The 20,200-nt window shown below is 37.7% G+C and overlaps 1 protein-coding gene across 4 annotated transcripts in view; it reads left to right on the top strand.

Annotated features, from left to right (window-relative positions):
* Positions 1-19,866, top strand: part of TIA1 (TIA1 cytotoxic granule associated RNA binding protein) — a 74,368-nt gene extending 54,502 nt beyond the window's left edge. For 2 of the 4 annotated variants that reach the window (XM_053718159.1, XM_053718158.1), the window contains exons 11-13: positions 295-427; positions 844-989; positions 18,023-19,866. In XM_053718159.1, the coding sequence (XP_053574134.1) occupies positions 295-427; positions 844-989; positions 18,023-18,134 (391 nt within the window). In that variant the 3' untranslated portion in view covers positions 18,135-19,866. The remainder of the gene's footprint in view (positions 1-294; positions 428-843; positions 990-18,022) is intronic. The other 2 variants (XM_053718160.1, XM_053718161.1) reach the window with 1 other exon arrangement.
* Positions 19,867-20,200: the final 334 nt, after the last annotated feature.

Genomic DNA, 20,200 nt, shown 5'->3' with positions numbered 1-20,200 from the left:
TTCCTGCAGTGTAACCTATGTTTCATAATGACAGCACCCATTATTAGGAGGTGCATGAAATCTATTTAGTGTCCCTTTTAAGTACTAAAATGTCTCTCCAGCATTCACCACAAATTAAATATAATTTAAAATTCTATAATGATGTAAAGCATTCTAAAATGTTTACTGTAATTGAAGATGTCCTTTGTCATACTATATATTTAACAGCTTAGTTAGCACGCAGTAGGAAAAAAGCATTGAATACACGTTTAAACTGATAGCTTATGTATTTACACCATTGTTTTGTCTGAATAGGTTTAATTCTCACGAAAGTGCAGCTCACGCAATAGTTAGCGTTAATGGAACTACTATTGAGGGACATGTGGTGAAGTGTTACTGGGGCAAAGAAACTCCAGATATGCTGAATCCAGTTCAGCAGGTAAGAGAGGTACTAAATCTTATTCTTTTATTTATGTATTTGTAATTTTTAAGTAGTAAGCTCTAGAGTAATTAATTATTGTTGTCGTCATAATTTTTTTTAAATAAGAAATTGCCACTATAAGGATTTAATGTAGTGGCTTAAGTCCATATGAACTACGGTACTGAATGGATTCATAGTACTACTGCCCAAATGAGGTTGATATAGGGATTGGATTGATGTACTTTTGTGATAGCCAGGTCTCCTGAGTATTTGGGAATGCAGACACTTTAAAACGAACGTACCATACATTTTACAAATTTTATTTATGTTTATTTTTAAATTTGACATTCCCTTCTTGCTCATTTATTCTTAGATTTTAAATGTTTTCAAATTAAGTTTTTTTTTCAAATATTTCAACTTTGTTTTTTTTTCCCCATCTACAGCAAAGCCAAATTAGTTTTCCACCTCCCTACGGACAATGGAATCAGTGGTACGGAGGAGCTCAGCAGATAAGCCAGTATGTACCCAATGGCTGGCAGGTACCAGCATACGGATTGTATGGTCAGGCATGGAACCAACAGGGATTTAGGTGAGTACCCAATATTAAAGTAGAAGCAGATTACAACAATGGTTCATAATCTAAATATGGTATCTGGAATTGATTGCAGCAAGTCTATCCATCTTTTCCCAGCAGGTCTTGTTAAAGGGATATGAAACACAATTTTTTTTTCTTTCGTTATTTAGATAGAGCATGCAATTTTTAGCAACTTTCTAATTTACTCCTATTATTATTTCTTTGTTCTCTTGCTATTTTTGAAAAAGCAGGAATCTAGAATTAGGAGCTGGCCCATTTTTGTTTAAGATCCTTGAGTAGTGCTTGATTGGTGGTTACAATTAGCCACCAATCAGCAAGTGAAACCCTGCTGAACCAAAAATTGGCTGGCTCCTAAGCTTACTTTCTTGCTTTTCAAATAAAGAGCAAAAGAACAAAGAAATTGATAAAAGGAGTAAATAGGAAAATTGCTTAAAATGACATGCTCTATCTGAATCATGAAAGAGAAAAGCATTGGGTTTAGTATCCCTTTAAGGGAAATACCAATATAGTAATATGCCTGTATTGCTCTTGTTTGCATATTCCATTTAAATTGCAAAATCAAAAAAAATGTTGCAGGGAGATCTCCCCCAGAAAAAAGGTTTTAATTTTAACCCTTACTACAAGGAATTTCTGTAAAAAAACTTGCCCAAAATACCAGTGAATCTTTAGCATTTTTGCTATCACTCCTCTATGCTATTGAGCTTGTCCCAATTTGGTATATTTCATGCCACTGTTTCACTGCCAAAAGCAGTCACATTCACTTTTTTACTATCTTTTTGGGTTTCTCACTGAAATTTGCATACCACTTGTGCAGTTGTAACACATGGATGTTAAAGCTTCTTTGTTCAGAAATAGCAGACATGCATGGCTTTGCCATTGCTTTTTGGTCATTAGGCCGCTAATTGCAGCTGCACACCATAAATCTGAAATTTCTGTCATTGAATGGTTTAATTAGCTGACGGTTATAGCATACTAGTGTTGGGATTACCCTCCCACCTGACAGCACATTGATCCCTCCCAAACGGCTCTTTTCACCTCATCTTAAGTTAGGGCAGACAGTCTGCCAGTATTAAGGGCTTTTTTTTTTTTTTTTTTACTGAAGCGGTTTAATTGCCAAACTTCACTGTATTTTTATATATAAAGAAATATAAAAAAAATATATTATATAAAGAAATATATAAATATATTTTATATATAAAGAAAAAAATATAGAAAACTGGGTACTGGCAGAGATCTGCCAGTAACTAAGATGGCAGAAATTAGTTAGGGGGGGGGGTTAGAGAGCTTTTTTGGGAGGGATGAGGGAGCTGGGAAGTTAAGGGGTGTAATCATACACTGAAGAAAGTAATAATAAAAAATAATAATAAAGTCTAAAACTGCATACTGGCAGACTCTGCCAGCACCTAAGGTGAGGTGACCAGTGGGGGAGTGAGGGAAGGAAGAGAGCTGTTTGAGAGTGATCAGGTAGGGATCAGTGGGTGGGAGGTGTCACTTGAGAGGGTTATCTCTACACTAAAGCTAAAATTAACCTTACAAGCTTCCTGATTAACCCCTTCACTGCTGGGAATGTGTGGTGCGCAAGGCTCTATTTCTGTTTAAATGGAGTGATGGCAAAAAGGCTAAAAATATTTGTTTTTTTTTAATGGAAGTTTTTAGTCTGAAATCCTGGTCCTTAAGCGGTTAAATACAGTAAGGATGCTTGTGCTGCTCTGCTCTTTTCGGAGCCGTATTTATTCTTGCAAAAGATCACACTAAGTTCTGTTAGTGTAGTTGACTTTTTATAAGAATAAATTCAGGTCTGAAAACAGACAAATGGCACAAGCGGCTGCTTACTTCCTCATTCGGATCCTCGCGAAGGAAACTTTAAAAAAAAAAAAAAAAGTTTTAGATAACTCGCTTAGCCTTGTTAGCCGGTATATTCAAAGAAAAATCCTTTCGTAAGAAAATAAGTGATGTACAGGTGGTACCTTTTTAATAGCTAATGGTTGATGCAATTGAAAGCTTTTGGTACACTGAATACCTGACGGCCCTGGGAATCTCAGTTTTGCATAACCAACACGATTATATCAATATACTTTTCTTTCATACTGGTGGTGAGAGTCCACACTCCCTTACTCATGGGAAATACTTCTCTACCGTTAGGAGGTGGCAACGTTTCTGAAAACCCAAAAGCTCTACATAAACCCTCACAATACCTCAGTCTTTACTTTGCCTCTATTAGAGGTGGTTGAAGAATAAAGATGTGCAGTGTTTTTCGTACAGAGGGGTCTTCAATCTATTTAAGGCCCGGCTCCCTTCAGAGTACAGTGGTTGTTAGAGTGACAGACTAGCAGTATGCTCTTTGATTCTACAATTTTGCCTCATGGGAAGTCCTTCATAAGGCCCTCTGTAAATTCGGTTGCAGGGATTCATCATCTGCCTTCCTTTACAGATTGATAAACTCCTATCTCCATTACTTCAGCTGATATGTTTTAGCCCTGGTTTATTATAGACACTCATATGGCTTTGTTTGTGGGTGGGCACTTTATATTTTAAAGTGTTTGATTTTAAACTGCAGTTTTTTTTTCAGTGTGCTGTAACGTCATTGCACTCAGGGCGCTTAGTTTTTCCTTTCCTCAAGAGTTTGTTTAAAGTGGATTTTTTTGTTTTATTTTGTTATTGCTATTATGGAACAGCAAACATTTGTCCTTAATTCGACCCTAGAAGCGGAGTCTCCTGTATACCTTTCTACCAATATGTGTGTGTTATTGGAAGTCAACTGAAGTGCCTTCTTAGCACATTTATGTGGCTGTTCAGATTCATGATATTATTCTGATTGATCTTATGTTTCTCAGGGTTATAATGCACCTGTCTGTTCTTTGCAGGATGGTGATGATGGAATTCATCCAGTTATGAAATTTATTTCTACAGCAATTTCACAGGCATTAACTGCCTTGCCTCCTAACAAGTGTAAAAGGTCAGTTCAAGTTTTGCCTTCCACTAGCAATGAGTGTCCTGACACTGGGGATACTATTGTATTGTCTGATGGTGAGATTTCCTCATATGCTGAGGATTCTATACCTGATATTTAGTCTGAAAATACATATTTTTTATTTAAAATGGAGTATATTCGTTCTCTTTTTAAAGGAGGTTTTAAATACCTTTTGTTTGAACCCTAAACCTACTGATTCTAAACCCTTTAATCCTTAAAATTTAGTTTATTAATCTGTGTCTAATAGCCCTGAGATTTTTTCTGATGCGGTTTCTGACTGAATTACTAAAGAATGGTCTAAACCAAGTGTGCCTTATTCCTTCTGTAAGTTTTAAAAAGTTATACCCCTTACCAACTACTAATTTGGAGTTATGGGAAACCATTCCTAAAGTGGGATAGGGCTATCGGCCAAATGTACTTCTATTCCTTTGGAAGACAGTACCTCTTTTAAGACCCTCTTGACAGGAAATAAGAATATTTTCTAAGAAGGTCCGTTTTACATTTTGGTTATATTCTTAGACCTGCTATTGCTGATGTATTCTCAGCTACCTCTTATTGGCTGGAAAATAGTGTTGCTCAGCAGTGTTCTTCTGAGCCTGCTACCTCTTATTAGTTTAAATTTACTAAAAAATGCAAATTCATTTATTGGTGATTACATTTTTGATAATATGAAGATCAATGTTAAGAACATGTGACTAGTCTATCCAGGCTTTAATTTCTGTAATGCTGACATGATTTCTAAGGGTAGATTGTTCTTTCTCTCTAAGGAAATAAGCTTTTTTTTTCTGATTTAGATGTTTCTACTGTTAATGGTGGTAAGGTTACATTTCTTCCTTAGGATAAGTAGTCCAGACGGAAATTGAAAGTTCCTAGTCGTTTTTTCGTTCCCTTTTGTCAGAACAAAGTTCAGAAATCGGACTCTTCTCAGAGACGAGGTAATTCCAGGGCAGTCCGGAGGAACACTGTCAATTGGAACAAGTCTAAGCAGGGTAAAAATCTATCCCAATTTTCAAGTCTGCATAAAGGTGCGGCCCCCGTTCCAGATGATCTGGTAAGAGGCAGATGAAAGCTTTTTCGGGAAGCTTCGTTTCAGTCTGTCCTAGATCCTTGGGTTCAGACTATTGTATCTCAGCGTTACCGGATAGGGTTGAGATCAAGGCTTTCCAGAGTAAGGTTTTTTTTTTTTTTTTTTATGTCCAATGTTCCATGGGATCCTGTAAATGCTCAGGCTTTTCTAAAGTCTGTCTCAGATCTAAAGGAAATGTGAGTGATTGTTCCAGTCACTTTTACAGGAACAAGAGATGGGATTTTATTCTAATATCTTTTTCTCCAAAGAACCTTTTTAGATCTAAAGAGTTTAAACTAGTTTGTAAGGATTCTATCTTTCAGAATAGAAACTATCAAGACTATTCTGCCTTTTCGTACAGCAAGGTCAATTTATGCCTGCAATAGATTTAAGTGATGCTTACCTTCATATTCCTATTGCTTGTTTGGATCAACATTATCATGTTGATCTTCCATTTGGTCTAGTTACAGCTCCAAGAATATTCACCAAGGTACTGTGTGTCCTTTTGTCTGTAATCAGAACTCAGGGTATTGCAGTATTTCCTTACCTGGACAATATCTTAGTTCAAGCTCCATTTTTTACTTTAGCAGAATCTCATACTAAAAAACTGATTCTTCAAAATTATGTTTGGAAGATCAATTTGACAGAGTAATTTCCTTCCTCAGACAAGGATTAAGGGGCACTCAATCAAAATTAAACTTTCATTATTCAGATAGAGCATGCCATTTTAAACAACTTTCCAATATACTTCCATTAACAAAATGTGCACAGTCTTTTTATATTTAAACTTTTTGAGTCACCATCTCCTACTGAGCATGTGCAAGAATAAGTGTGTATGCATTTGTGAATGGCTGATGGCTGTCACATGGTACGTGTGCATTTGTGATTGGCTGATGGCTTTCACATGGTACAGGGAGAGTGGAAAAAGACATAACTTAAAATGATCAGAAAATATACTACTCATTTGAAGTTCAGCCTAAGTGCTATTGCATTGTCTTGTTATCTTGCATTTGTTGATTATGTAAATCTACTGTGTTGACTGGTCCTTTACTGTCCTTGGTTTTCAGATTCAGTGTCCATGAGTTTCACTTATAGATCAGAGAAGAGTGAAATTGGTATCAGCTTGTCTGAACCTTCAGTCTCTCTCACTACAGTGGCTCAGTGTATTGAAGTCTTGAATCTCATGATTGCAGCCTCAGAAGCAATACCTTTGCTCGGTTTCACATGAGGCCTCTTCAGCTATGTATGCTGCACCAATGGTGCAGGGGTTATTCTCATATGTCAAAGGATACTTCTAAATTCCAGCACAATTCAGTCTCTGGCTTGGTGGCTGAATCATCAGTTAATTATTCAGGGGGCTTCTTTTGCTTGTCCCTTCTTGGTCTGTCATCATCGCAGATGTATAACTTTCAGGTTGGGTAGCAGTTTGGGGGTCTCTGACAGCACAAGGAGTTTAGAATACTCGGAAGGCGAGGCTTCCTATCAATATTTTAGAACTCTGTGCTATTTTCAGGGCCCTTCAAGCTTGGCTGCTGTTGCAAAGGGAATCTTATCTCCACTTCCAGTCAGGCAATGTTACAGCAGTAGCTTATGTCAATAGTCAGGGGCCATGAAGGAATTCTTTCCTGGACAGAACCAAATTCTTGTCTGATTTCTGCTGTTCATATTCCAGGAGTGATCAATTTGTAAGCAGACTTCCAGGGAAATAGTCTCCACAAGGATGTTCTCAGTCTGGTAGTGGACCTTTGGGGGTCTATCAGAGGTAGATCTGATGGCCTTTTGTTTGAACAACAAACTTCCCAGGTACGTTTGAGAGGTCCAGGGATGCATATGCAGTAGCAGTGGATGTTCTAGTACTTCCTTGTAGTTTTTAGCCTGCTTATCTTTTTTCCTTAGACTTTTCTTCTTCCCAGAATAATTTCCAAGATAAAACAGGATAAATAATTTGTAATCTTGATTGCCCCAGTGTGGCCACGCAGGATTTGGTTTGCAGATCTGGTTTAGATGTCCAGTTGGCCTCTTCCTTTTTGGCCAGACCTTCTGTCTCAAGGTCCCATTTTTCCATCCAGATCTAAAATCTCAACTTGATGGCATGGAAATTGAACACTTAGAATCTGAGAAACCTCTGTTTCAGAACTGTTACTGACACTGTTATACAGGCTTGTAAGCCGTTGTCTAGGAAGATCTATCACACATTTTGGAAGACTTACATTTCCTGGTGTGTGGATCAAGGTTTTTCTTGGCATTCTTTTTGAATTCCTAGGATTCTTTAGTTTTTGCAGAGTAGTTTACATAAAGGTTTATTTGCCACTTCATTGAAGGGACATATTTCTGCCCTTCCTGTATTGTTTCACAAGAAGATTGCTAATCTTCCTGTTCATTGTTTTGTTCAGGCTTTGGCCGGATTAAGCCTATTTCTTCTGTTAAGTGTGATCAGTCCACGGGTCATCATTACTTCTGGGATATTACTCCTCCCCAACAGGAAGTGCAAGAGGATTCACCCAGCAGAGCTGCATATAGCTCCTCCCCTCTACGTCACTCCCAGTCATTCTCTTGCACCCAACGACTAGATAGGATGTGTGAGAGGACTATGGTGATTTTATTTAGTTTTATTTCTTCAATCAAAAGTTTGTTATTTTTTAATAGCACCGGAGTGTGTTATTCCTTCTCTGGTAGAATTTGAAGAAGAATCTACCGGAGTTTTTAATCTGGTGTATTGTTTATAAAGATAATCCCTTTATTATCCATTCCCTAGTTGTGCATAACCAACAGTGTTATATAAATACACTTTTTACCTCTGTGATTAACTTGTATCTAAGCCTCTGCAAACTGCCCCCTTATTTCAGTTCTTTTGACAGACATCCATTTTAGCCAATCAGAGCTGACTTCCTGGAACTCAACGTGTGTGAGCAGTGTTATCTATATGACACACATGACTAACACCCTCTAATGGTGAAAAACTGTCAAAATGCCCTGAGAGAAGAGGCTGCCTTCAAGGGCTTAGAAATTGGCATATGAACCTCATAGGTTTAGCTTTCAAGTAAGAATACCAAGAGAACAAAGCAAAATTGGTGATAAAAGTAAATTGGAAAATTATTTAAAATGACATTCTCTATCTGAATCATGAGTTTATTTTGGACTAATCTGTCCCTTAAGTTTTGCAAGCTCCTCCTTTTGAGCCTATCAATAAGTGGGGCATTAAACTTCTTTCTTGCAAAGTATTGTTTCTTTTGGCTTATTCTTCTGCTAGAAGAGTTTCTGAATTATCTGCTTGGTCTTGTGATTCTCCTTATCTGATTTTTCTTCTAATGGCAGTGAGGGTCCATGAAAAACATTCATTACCTATGGGAAATACTTATTCTGGCCACCAGGAGAAGACAGACACCCCACAGCACAACATTGAAATATCCCTTCTACTTCCCCAGTAATTCTTAGTCTTCGTCTACAGGAGGATGACAGACATCATTTGCTGATAGTTCTGGATTTTATGCTATAAATGGGTTGTGTTTCTCTTGAAGAAAGAGCAGGGGAGTTGTTAGTAGCCATGTAATTATCTTAGTAACGTTTTGGTGAATGTTAGTTCTGGATGTCACTGGGAAGTTTCCCATGCCTTATTCCAGTTTATTTATGCTATTGGATGTACACTGTCAGACCTGGACTACTCAGAAGACTGACAGCTTTTTACTTCAGGACAAGAAGTACAGATAAAAAGGGAAACCTGGCTTTTTTTTCATCCCTTTTCATCAGAACAGGAATCAGAGGTCCACTTCCACCCAGAAGACTGAAACACAAAAAACTACCTGGAAACCTAATCCAGTCTGGAATAAATCCGAGCAGCACAAGAAATCTTCCTCTGATTCAAAAACCGCCTAAAAGTGTGGCCCCTGATTCAGATTTAGTTCTGGTAAGGAGCAGACTAAGCCTGTTCCAATGGGTTTGGAAACAGTCTGTTCGGTATCCTTGGGTCATAGAAATTCTCTGGAGTACAGAATAGGCTTCAGAATCAGACCTCCAAAACTATGGTTTATTTTGTCTTGCATTTCAAGAAAGTCGGAGCAGCTTTTCCTACAATGTGTACAAAACCCAGAGGTTATCGCACCATTTTCATTAAAAGAAAAAGGGTTTTATTTAAATCTTTTCATTGTCCCCAAAAATGACACTTTTCGACCAATATTGGATCTAAAGAGAACACATTTCTGAGTGTGCCATCTTTTTTAAAATGACCATCAGATCAATTCTACTTTTAGTACTTCAGGGGCAGTTCATGTTTAAAATAGATCTGAAGGATGTGTATCTTCACATCCCTATTCGTCCAGATCATCATCAGTGTCTACCGTTTGTTTCTAAACAAGCATTAGCAGTTCATTGCTCTTCCCTTTTGGGTTTGCTACGGCTCACAGGCTTTTTCAAAAGTATTGTGAATTCTTCTTTCTGTAATTCATCTCCAGAGCATAGCGGTAGCTCCATACCTGGACGATATATTGGCTCAAGCACCATCTTTTCCTTTAGCAATTTCTCGCATAGAGAGGTTACTTTTGGTTTCTTTGCAAACATGGTTGGGTAATCAACGTTCCAATAAGCTGTCACACTTCAGACAAGGGTGTGTTTCTTGGGGTTGATTATAGACTCAAAAACAATGAGGGTGTTTTTGACGGAACAGCGCAAGTTAAAACTTAAGTGAGCTTGCCGAGATCTTCAGGGGATTCCTTCCCCATCAGTTGCTCAGTGCATGGAGGTAGTGGGCCTCATGGTAGCAGCGTCTGACTATTCCATTTGCCAGGTTTCATCTGAGGCCTCTGCAATTGTGCATGTTCCTACAGTGGAATGGGGATCATTCAGATCTTTCACAATGGATACAATTGGATCAATTCACCAGACAGTCTCTGAGCGGATGGTTAGACCCCTATCCGATCTTGGTGGTTATGGTTTTCAATCGTCCAAGGTGGGAAATAATCACCACAGATGCCAGAGTTACTGGGTAGGGCGTGGTTTTGAGTCATCTGAGAGCCTGGGGTGTCTGGTCTCCTCCAGACACTTCCTTGCCCATTAATATTTTAGAAATCGGTGATCTTCAATGCTTTACTATCTTGGCCACTCAATTCCTTTTTATGCGTTTCCAATTTAACAATGTTTCTCGTGTACATAAATCACCAAGGAGGGACAAGGAACTCCCTAGCAATGCACAAGGTATTACGCATTCTGTCCTGGGTGAAAACATATCTGGATACCATTTCAACCATTCATATCCTAGGAGTAGACAACGGGGAAGGTGATTACTTTCATTCAGGGGAATAGATCTCATGGCTTCTCACCTAAATCGCAAATTACCAAGGAACGGCTCGAGGCCGAGGGATGCTCAAGCAGAGTTGATAAACTTGTTAACCGCTCCTTGGCGGTACAATCTAGTATACCAGTTTTTCCTCTGATTGTACTTCTAACATGAGTAGTGGCACGTCTCAAGCAGGAGCATGTTCCAGCTATTCTAATATCTCCAGCATGGCCTCTCAGGATTTGGTACGCATATCTAGTGAGGATTTCCAGTGATCCGTCTTGGCATCTACCACTGAGATAAGATTTTCTGTCTTAGAGTCCATTCTTTTATAAAAATCTTCACTCTCTAATTTTTAACAGCTGGGAGATTGAATGGTTGATACTTTAACAGAGAGGCTTCTCTGATTCGGTAATTGATAATTTAATTCAGGCTCATATGCTTGTTACTAGAATAATTTACCATAAGGAATGGAAAGCCTATTGGTGCGCTAAATTGGGGGTATTCCTGGCATTCTGTGCGAATTCCACAAATTCTCCAGTTTTTGCAAGAAGGTCTGGATAAAGGATTTGCCTCTAGTTCCTTAAAGGGTCAGATTTCAGCTTTCTGTCTTTTTTTGCATAGAAAATTGGCTGCCTTGCTTGACATTCAATCTTTCATTCAGACTCTGCGTAGAATCAGATTGATTTGTCATCTTCTCTGTGGAGTTTGAATTTTTGGTTTTTAAGGTTTTATGACATCTACCTTTTTGAACTTATGCATAATCTGGATCTCAAACTATTTTCTTGCAATTTACTTTTCCTTCCATAAGGCAGGGAGAGTCTACAACTTCATTCCTTACTGTAGGGAAATAAAACACCTGACCACCTGGAGGAGACTTACACCCCAGCCAAAGGCTTAAATATCCCTCCGACTTCCCCTATCCCCCAGTCATTCTTTGCCTTTTGTCACTATAGGCTGAGAGTGTTATCGAGACTCTGGTTCAAGTTCATAAGCCAGCTACTCGTCGTATCTACCATAAAGTGTGGAGAACTTATTTGTACTGGTGTGAAGAGTGTGGCTTTTCCTGGCATAAGGTTAAGGTTGCCAGAATTTTAGCTTTCCTCCACGATGGACTGGAGAAGGGTTTATCTGCTAGTTCCCTGAAGGGACAGAACGCCCTGTCGGTGTTGCTTTAAATCATGAAATCGTAGTTACTACTTTGTGTCCTACTCCAAAGTCTCTACAAGAGAAGTTATGGCAAAATTGAATGTAGTTATTGCATTAAAGTGTTGTCTTCACGCTACTAAGAAGTTTCGTCGGCCTTTTGTAAATTTCAAAATGCCATGGCTGTGTGTCTCCTTTTGGTTGAAGAGCATAATTCACTGAGTTTACTTGAAAGCTGGTTGAGATCCATTGGTCAGAATTGCTACTTATTCTACTAGTTCTGTTGCTACTTCATGGGCTTTCAAGAATGAGGCCTCTGTCGAACAAATTTGCGAGGCCACAATTTGGTTTTCTCTTCACACTTTTACAAAATGTAATCATTTTGATGCGTTTGCCTCTACGGAGGCTGCTTTTAGTTAAAAGGTTCTTAGGCGTTGGTGCCTAGCTGTTTTTTTTTCCTCTATATCTCTCTACCCATTAATTGTGTGTTTCCCAAGAGTAAGGATCGTGAATTTACCCGATAAATTAATTTTTCTTGGCAGTGAGAGTCCACAAGCCCACCCAAAAAATGTAGTACATTGTGACAGCAGTCCTAGTTTGCGCCTCTTTACCCTACTGTCTCTTACTATCTTTTCTTTCATGTAATTAGCAAGAGTCCATGAGCTAGTGACGTATGGGATATACATTCCTACCAGGAGGGGCAAAGTTTCCCAAACCTTAAAATGCCTATAAATACACCCCTCACCACACCCACAATTCAGTTTTACAAACTTTGCCTCCTATGGAGGTGGTGAAGTAAGTTTGTGCTAGATTCTACGTTGATATGTGCTCCGCAGCAAGTTGGAGCCCGGTTTTCCTCTCAGCGTGCAGTGAATGTCAGAGGGATGTGAGGAGAGTATTGCCTATTTGAATGCAGTGATCTCCTTCTACGGGGTCTATTTCATAGGTTCTCTGTTATCGGTCGTAGAGATTCATCTCTTACCTCCCTTTTCAGATCGACGATATACTCTTATATATACCATTACCTCTGCTGATTCTCGTTTCAGTACTGGTTTGGCTTTCTACAAATATGTAGATGAGTGTCCTGGGGTAAGTAAATCTTATTTTCTGTGACACTCTAAGCTATGGTTGGGCACTTTTATATAAAGTTCTAAATATATGTATTCAAACATTTATTTGCCTTGACTCAGAATGTTCAACATTCCTTATTTTCAGACAGTCAGTTTCATATTTGGGATAATGCATTTGAATCATTTCATTTTTTTCTTACCTTAAAAAATTTGACTTTTTTCCCCTGTGGGCTGTTAGGCTCGCGGAGGCTGAAAATGCTTAATTTTATTGCGTCATTCTTGGCGCGGACTTTTTTGGCGCAAAAAATCTTTTCTGTTTCCGGCGTCATACGTGTCGCCGGAAGTTGCGTCATTTTTGACGTCCTTTTGCGCCAAAAATGTCGGCGTTCCGGATGTGGCATCATTTTTGGCGCCAAAAGCATTTAGGCGCCAAATAATGTGGGCGTTTTGTTTGGCGCTAAAAAAATATGGGCGTCGCTTTTGTCTCCACATTATTTAAGTCTCATTATTTATTGCTTCTGGTTGCTAGAAGCTTGTTCACTGGCATTTTTTTCCCATTCCTGAAACTGTCATTTAAGGAATTTGATCAATTTTGCTTTATATGTTGTTTTTTCTGTTACATATTGCAAGATGTTCCACGTTGCAACTGAGTCAGAAGATACTTCAGGAAAATCACTGCCCGGTGCTGGAGCTACCAAGCTAAGTGTATCTGCTATAAATTTTTGGTATCTGTTTCTCCAGCTGTTTGTATTGCATGTCATGACAAACTTATTAATGCAGATTAAATTTCCTTTAGTACTGTTACATTACCTGTTGCTGTTCCGTCAACATCTAATTTTCAGAGTGTTCCTGATAAACATAAGAGATTTTATTTTTTAAATCCATTTAGAAGGCTATGTCTGTTATTTCTCCTTCTAGTTTACATAAGTCTTTTAAAACTTCTCTTTTTTCAGATGAATTTTTAAATGAACATCATCATTCTGATAATGGTTCTTCTGGTTCAGAGGTTTCTGTCTCAGAGGTTGATGCTGATAAATCTTTGTATTTGTTCAAGATGGAATTTATTCGTTCTTTATTTAAAGAAGTATTAATTGCTTTAGAAATAGAGGATTCTGGTAATCTTGATACTAAATCTAAACGTTTAAATAAGATTTTTAAATCTCCTGTAGTTATTCCAGAAGTGTTTAATCTCCCTGATGCTATTTCTGAAGTAATTTCCAGGGAATGGAACAATTTGGGTAATTCTTTTATTCCTTCTAAACGTTTAAGCAATTATATCCTGTGCCATCTGACAGATTAGAGTTTTTTGGGACAAAATCCCTAAGGTTTGGGGCTGTCTCTACTCCTGTTAAATGTACTACTATTCCTACGGCAGATAGTACTTTATTTAAGGATCCTTTAGATAGGAAAATTGAATCCTTTCTAAGAAAAGCTTACTTATGTTCAGGTAATCTTCTTAGACCTGCTATATTTTTGGATGTTGCTGCAGCTTCAACTTTTTGGTTAGAAGTTTTAGCGCAACAAGTAACAGATCATAATTTTATAGCATTATTATTATTCTATAACATGCTAATAATTTTATGGTGATGCCATCTTTTGATATCATTAGAGTTGATGTCAGGTATATGTCTCTAGCTATTTTAGCTAGAAAAGCTCTATGGATTAAACTTGGAATGCTGATATGTCTTCTAAGTCAACTTTGCTTTCCCTTTCTTTCCAGGGTAATAAATTATCTCAACTGTTTCTGGAAGGAAGGGAACTTTTTTACCAAAGGATAAAAAATCCAAGGTAAATTTAGGTTTAATAATCATTTTTCGTTCTTTTTCTCACAACAAGGAACAAAAGCCTGATCCTTCATCCTCAGGAGCGGTATCAGTTTGGAAACTATTTCCAGTTTGGAATATATCCAAGCCTTATAGAAACCTATAGCCAGCTCCTAAGTACCCATGAAGGTGCGGCCCTTATTCCAGTTCAGCTGGTATGGGGCAGATTAAGTTTTCTTCAAAGAAATTTGGATCAATTCCGTTCTCTATCTCTGGTTTCAGAACATTGTTTCAGAAAGGTACAGAATTGGCTTCAAGTTAAGGCCTCCTGCTAAGAGATTTTTTTCTTTCCCGTGTCCCAGTTAACACAGCAAAGGCTCAGCATTTCTGAAATGTGTTTCAGATCTAGAGTTGGCTGGAGTAATTATGCCAGTTCTGGAACAGGGGCTGGGGTTTTATTTTATCTCTTCATTGTACCAAAGAAGGTCAATTCCTTCAGACCAGTTCCGGATCTATCAATATTGAATCGTTATGTAAGGATACCAACATTCAAGATGGTTACTGTAGGACTATCCTGCCTTTTGTTTAGCAAGGGCATTATATGTCTACAATAGATTAACAGGATGTGTATCTGCATATTCCGATTCATCCAGATCACTTTTAGTGTCTGAGATTCTCTTTTTAGACAAGCATTACCAGTTTTGTGGCTCTTCCGTTTGGCCTAGCCTCAGTTCCAAGAATTTTTTTCAAAGGTTCTCGGTGCCCTTCTTTCTGTAATCAGAGAACAGGGTTTTGGTATTTCCTTATTTGGACGTTATCTTGGTACTTGCTCAGTCTTCTCATTTTCGAAGAATCTCATACGAATCGACTTGTGTTGTTTCTTCAAGTTCATGGTTGGAGGATCAATTTACCAATCAGTTCATTGATTCCTCAGACAAGGGTAACCTTTTTAGGTTTCCAGATAGATTCAGTGTCTATGACTCTGTCCTTGTCAGACAAGAGAAGTTTAACATGACCTTCAGTCACAATCATTCCCTTTTGGTAGCCTTATGCATGGAAATTTTAGGTCTTAGGACTACCGCATCAGATGCGATCTCCTTTGCTCGTTTTCACATGCGACCTCTTCAGCTCTGTATGCTGAACCAATGGTGCAGGGATTACTCAAAGATATCTCTATTAATATCTTTAAACCGATTATACGACACTCTCTGACATGGTGGACAGATCACCATCGTTTAGTTCAGGGGGCTTCTTTGTTCTTCCGACCTGGACTATAATCTCAACAGATGCAAGTCTTACAGGTTGGGGAGCTGTGTGGGGGTATCTGACGGCACAAGGGGTTTGGGAATCTCAGGAGGTGAGATTTCTGATCAATATTTTGGAACTCCGTGCAATTTTCAGAGCTCTTCAGTCTTGGCCTTTTCTGAAGAGAGAGTTGTTCATTTGTTTTCAGATAGACAATGTCACAACTGTGGCATACATCAATCATCAAGGAGGGACTCACAGTCCTCTGGCTATGAGAGAAGTATCTCGAATTTTGGTTTGGGCGGAATCCAGCTCCTGTCTAATCTCTGCGGTTCATATCCCAGGTATGGACAATTGGAAAGCGGATTATCTCAGTCGCCAAACGTTGCACCTGGGCGAATGGTCTTCACCCAGAGGTATTTCCTCAGATTGTTCAAATGTGGGAATTCCCAGAAATAGATCTGATGGTTTCTCATCTAAACAAGAAACTTACCTGGTATCTGTCCGGATCCCGGGATCCTTGGGCGGAGGCAGTGGATGCATTATCTCTTCCTTACAAGTGTCATCCTGCCTATATCTTTCCGCCTCTAGTTCTTCTTCCTAGGGTATTCTCCGATATTCTTAAGGACTGCTCATTTGTCCTGCTGGTAGCTCCAGCATGGCCTCACAGGTTTTTGGTATGCGGATCTTGTCCGGATGGCCTCTTGCCAGCTGTGGACTCTTCCGTTAAGACCAGTCTTTCTGTCTCAAGGTTCTTTTTTCCATCAGAATCTCAAAACCTTAATTTTAAGGTATGGAGTTTGAACGCTTGATTCTTGGTCAAAGAGGTTTCTCTGACTCTGTGATTGATACTATGTGACAGGCTCGTAAATCTGTATCTAGAGAGATATATTATAGAGTTTGGAAGACTTATTTTTCTTCAGGATGGTTTAGATAAAGGTTTGTCCGCAAGTTCCTTGAAAGACAAATCTCTGCTCTTTCTGTTCTTTTTCACAGAAGGATTGCTAATCTTCCTGATATTCATTGTTTTGTACAAGCTTTGGTTCGTATAAAACCTGTCATTAAGTCAATTTCTCCTCCTTGGAGTTTGAATTTGGTTCTGGGGGCTCTTCAAGCTCCTCCGTTTGAACCTATGCATTCATTGGAAAGTTTTGTTCCTTTTGGCAATCTCTTCTGCCAGAAGAGTTTCTGAATTATCTGCTCTTTCTTGTGAGTCTCCTTTTCTGATTTTTCATCAGGGTAAGGCGGTGTTGCGAACTTCTTTTGAATTTTTACCTAAAGTTGTGAATTCCAACAACATTAGTAGAGAAATTGTGGTTCCTTCATTATGTCCTAATCCTAAGAATTCTAAGGAGAAATCGTTGCATTCTTTGGATGTTGTTAGAGCTTTGAAATCTTATGTTGAAGCTACTAAGTCTTTCCGAAAGACTTCTAGTTTATTTGTTATCTTTTCCGGTTCTAGAAAAGGCCAGAAAGCTTCTGCCATTTCTTTGGCATCTTGGTTGAAATCTTTAATTCATCTTGCCTATGTTGAGTCGGGTAAAACTCCGCCTCAGAGGATTACTGCTCATTCTACTAGGTCAGTTTCTACTTCCTGGGCATTTAGGAATGAAGCTTCGATTGATCAGATTTGCAAAGCAGCAACTTGGTCCTCTTTGCATACTTTTACTAAATTCTACCATTTTGATGTATTTTCTTCTTCTGAAGCAGTTTTTGGTAGAAAAGTACTTCAGGCAGCGGTTTCAGTTTGAATCTTCTGCTTATGTTTTTCATTAAACTTTATTTTGGGTGTGGATTATTTTCAGCAGGAATTGGCTGTCTTTATTTTATCCCTCCCTCTCTAGTGACTCTTGTGTGGAAAGATCCACATCTTGGGTAATCATTATCCCATACGTCACTAGCTCATGGACTCTTGCTAATTACATGAAAGAAAACATAATTTATGTAAGAACTTACCTGATAAATTCATTTCTTTCATATTAGCAAGAGTCCATGAGGCCCGCCCTTTTTTTGTGGTGGTTATGATTTTTGTATAAAGCACAATTATTCCAATTCCTTATTTTTTATGCTTTCGCACTTTCTTATCACCCCACTTCTTGGCTATTGGTTAAACTGAATTGTGGGTGTGGTGAGGGGTGTATTTATAGGCATTTTAAGGTTTGGGAAACTTTGCCCCTCCTGGTAGGAATGTATATCCCATACGTCACTAGCTCATGGACTCTTGCTAATATGAAAGAAATGAATTTATCAGGTAAGTTCTTACATAAATTATGTTTTTTGCTCAGCTTTAAATACTACTGGGGGAGAAGGGATGTATATAAATCTCGGGTAACGTGTCGTTGCCGCCTCCTTGTGGCCAGGAGATGTAATCCCCAGAGTAAGGATCGTGGACTAGAACTAGTAAGAAAGAAATTAATTTCCATCAGGTAAGTATAAATTGTTTTTTTAGTAGTATTTGTATGATTTAAAGCTAAGTTACTATGTTTTGTGCTTTCAGTCAAACTCCGTCGTCGGCTCCAGCATGGATGGGACCAAATTATAGTGTGCAGCCAACTCCAGGACAGAATGGAACCATGATCACAAACCAAACAGGCTACAGAATGGCTTGATACCAAACGCAATGAGGAAGGACTCCCCAACATACAGCAGTTTAATTGCTGGCCCATTTGTTTACTTCCAAACCATTATCAAATCATGTCAGTTCAGATGTCAGATACAATATATTTATTAAAACAGAAAAAAACAAAACATTTTTTTAATCATGAAACATTTGTCCATTTGGTCAAAAACACAACCAGAAAACAAAAATAGAGATGCTGGATGTTTGCCAATTTTTGCCTTCCTTTTTTCATTTTAATTTTTTTTATATATAATTCTATAAATATATATGTAACTATTGCTTAACCCGATGTCTCACGAAGAGGGCATCCAACCCTTGTTTGGTATATCTTTTCGGGCAGTAAAAGGGTTAGGTTCCTTATTTGAAATAATAAAACAATGCAGGGATCACTGCCATTTTGGCAGCAAATTGCACAAAAATGTCTTCTTTTTATTTCTCTGAAGTAGTTGCAGTTTTAGATTGCATTTCTAGTAAGATTTGAAATGTGTATTATAAAGATACATTGTAAAAAAAATTGTGACTTTTTTTTTTTTCCTTAATATTTACAATATGGATTTTTTCCATATTGTTTAGATTATACACGCCGTCTAGCATTCTTTAATCCACATTTTTGGTTTACATTTATTTGTATCTAGACAATTGAAATCATGCTTTATTTTTTCATTTTTTTTTTTGCCTTTCAACTTTTAAAGGGACAGTAAATTCCTAATTACATGACCATTGATGTGTTTATAGAATAACATGTCAGAGTCTAAACATTTTTATTTTTCAAATTAAAGGGACACTCCTCAAAATTAAACTTTCATGATTCAAATAGAGTGCCATTTTAAACAACTTTCCAATTTAGTTCCTTTAACAAAATGTTCATTCTTTTTATATTTATAATTTGAGCCACCATCTCCTGAGCATGTACAAGAATTCACATAATATACATATATGCATTTGTGATTGGCTGGTGGCTGTCACATGATACAGGGGGAGTGGATATATACATAACCGAAATTTGTCAGGAAAAAATCTACTAATTTGACTAAGTGTTATTGCATTGTCTCAACCATGCATTTGTTGATTATGTAAATCTACTATATTTACTGTTCCTTTAACATTCATTTTACTGTAATTTGTTTTTCAATAGACATAGGTGCCAATCTGAGGTCTTGCAGACAAGGCATACCACAATATTCGCATATAATGAATGCATTGTTTTACAATTAGCAGTTAGTCAGTTAGGGAAAGATATTTAGTAGTCTTGAAAAGTCAGCATGGGTGTATTTGAGCTTCTGAGAAAATCTATTTTTTCTGAGCTAAATTACATGAAAAGGGCCTGAAATAAAATGTATTGCAAAGTTGTTTTATGCATAGCTAAACAATTTTATATAAAAAAATTCAAGGTATTTACTGTCTCTTTAATCACTTGCAGAATGAATCCTCAATCACTAAACCTTGTTTGGCGGTTAGAATGACCTAAAGAAACAATGTGACATTATCTGAGCCTGTGTTTATTGTTCTCATTATTAGTTTTTCAACTGGCATTTTTTGTGTTCTGAGAAGATGCCTAGGAAATATTCCTGTTGGGGTTGTTTCTAATGGATTTTATCTTCCATAAAAAAAAAAAAAAAAAATTTAAATAAAAAAAGTTGTGATGGGGTAACCGGATATTATTTTGTCCTGTTTACCAAAATAATTTCTGTAATGTTATAAATTCTGATGGAACCATTGTATTCTGTTTCTTTTTTTTTTTTTTTTTTTTTTTTTTTTTAATACAAGCTTTGTGCTTTTTTGAAACCAGCTGTGTAGATATTACACTGCATACTTCCTTAAAAACTTTTATTGTACATAAATTGGCTTTTCTTTTAAAGAAAAAAGGCTTCCTGATCATTTTTGTTGCTGCTAGTATTTATATAAAGTGTTAAGAAGAAAAAATATTTAACCAAAATCCTACTTTTGTTAGGTGGTGAGAGTCTACAAGTTCATTACTTCTGGTATTTAACCCCTGGCCACTAGGAGGCGGCAAAAACTCCACAAAACTTAAGAGTATTCTATCCCTCCCACTTC

This window comes from Bombina bombina, chromosome 6 (assembly GCF_027579735.1).
Source record: "Bombina bombina isolate aBomBom1 chromosome 6, aBomBom1.pri, whole genome shotgun sequence".
Lineage (NCBI taxonomy): Eukaryota > Metazoa > Chordata > Amphibia > Anura > Bombinatoridae > Bombina > Bombina bombina.
Note: the sequence above shows the minus strand (reverse complement) of the source record. Positions and strands in the feature narration are given on the sequence as shown.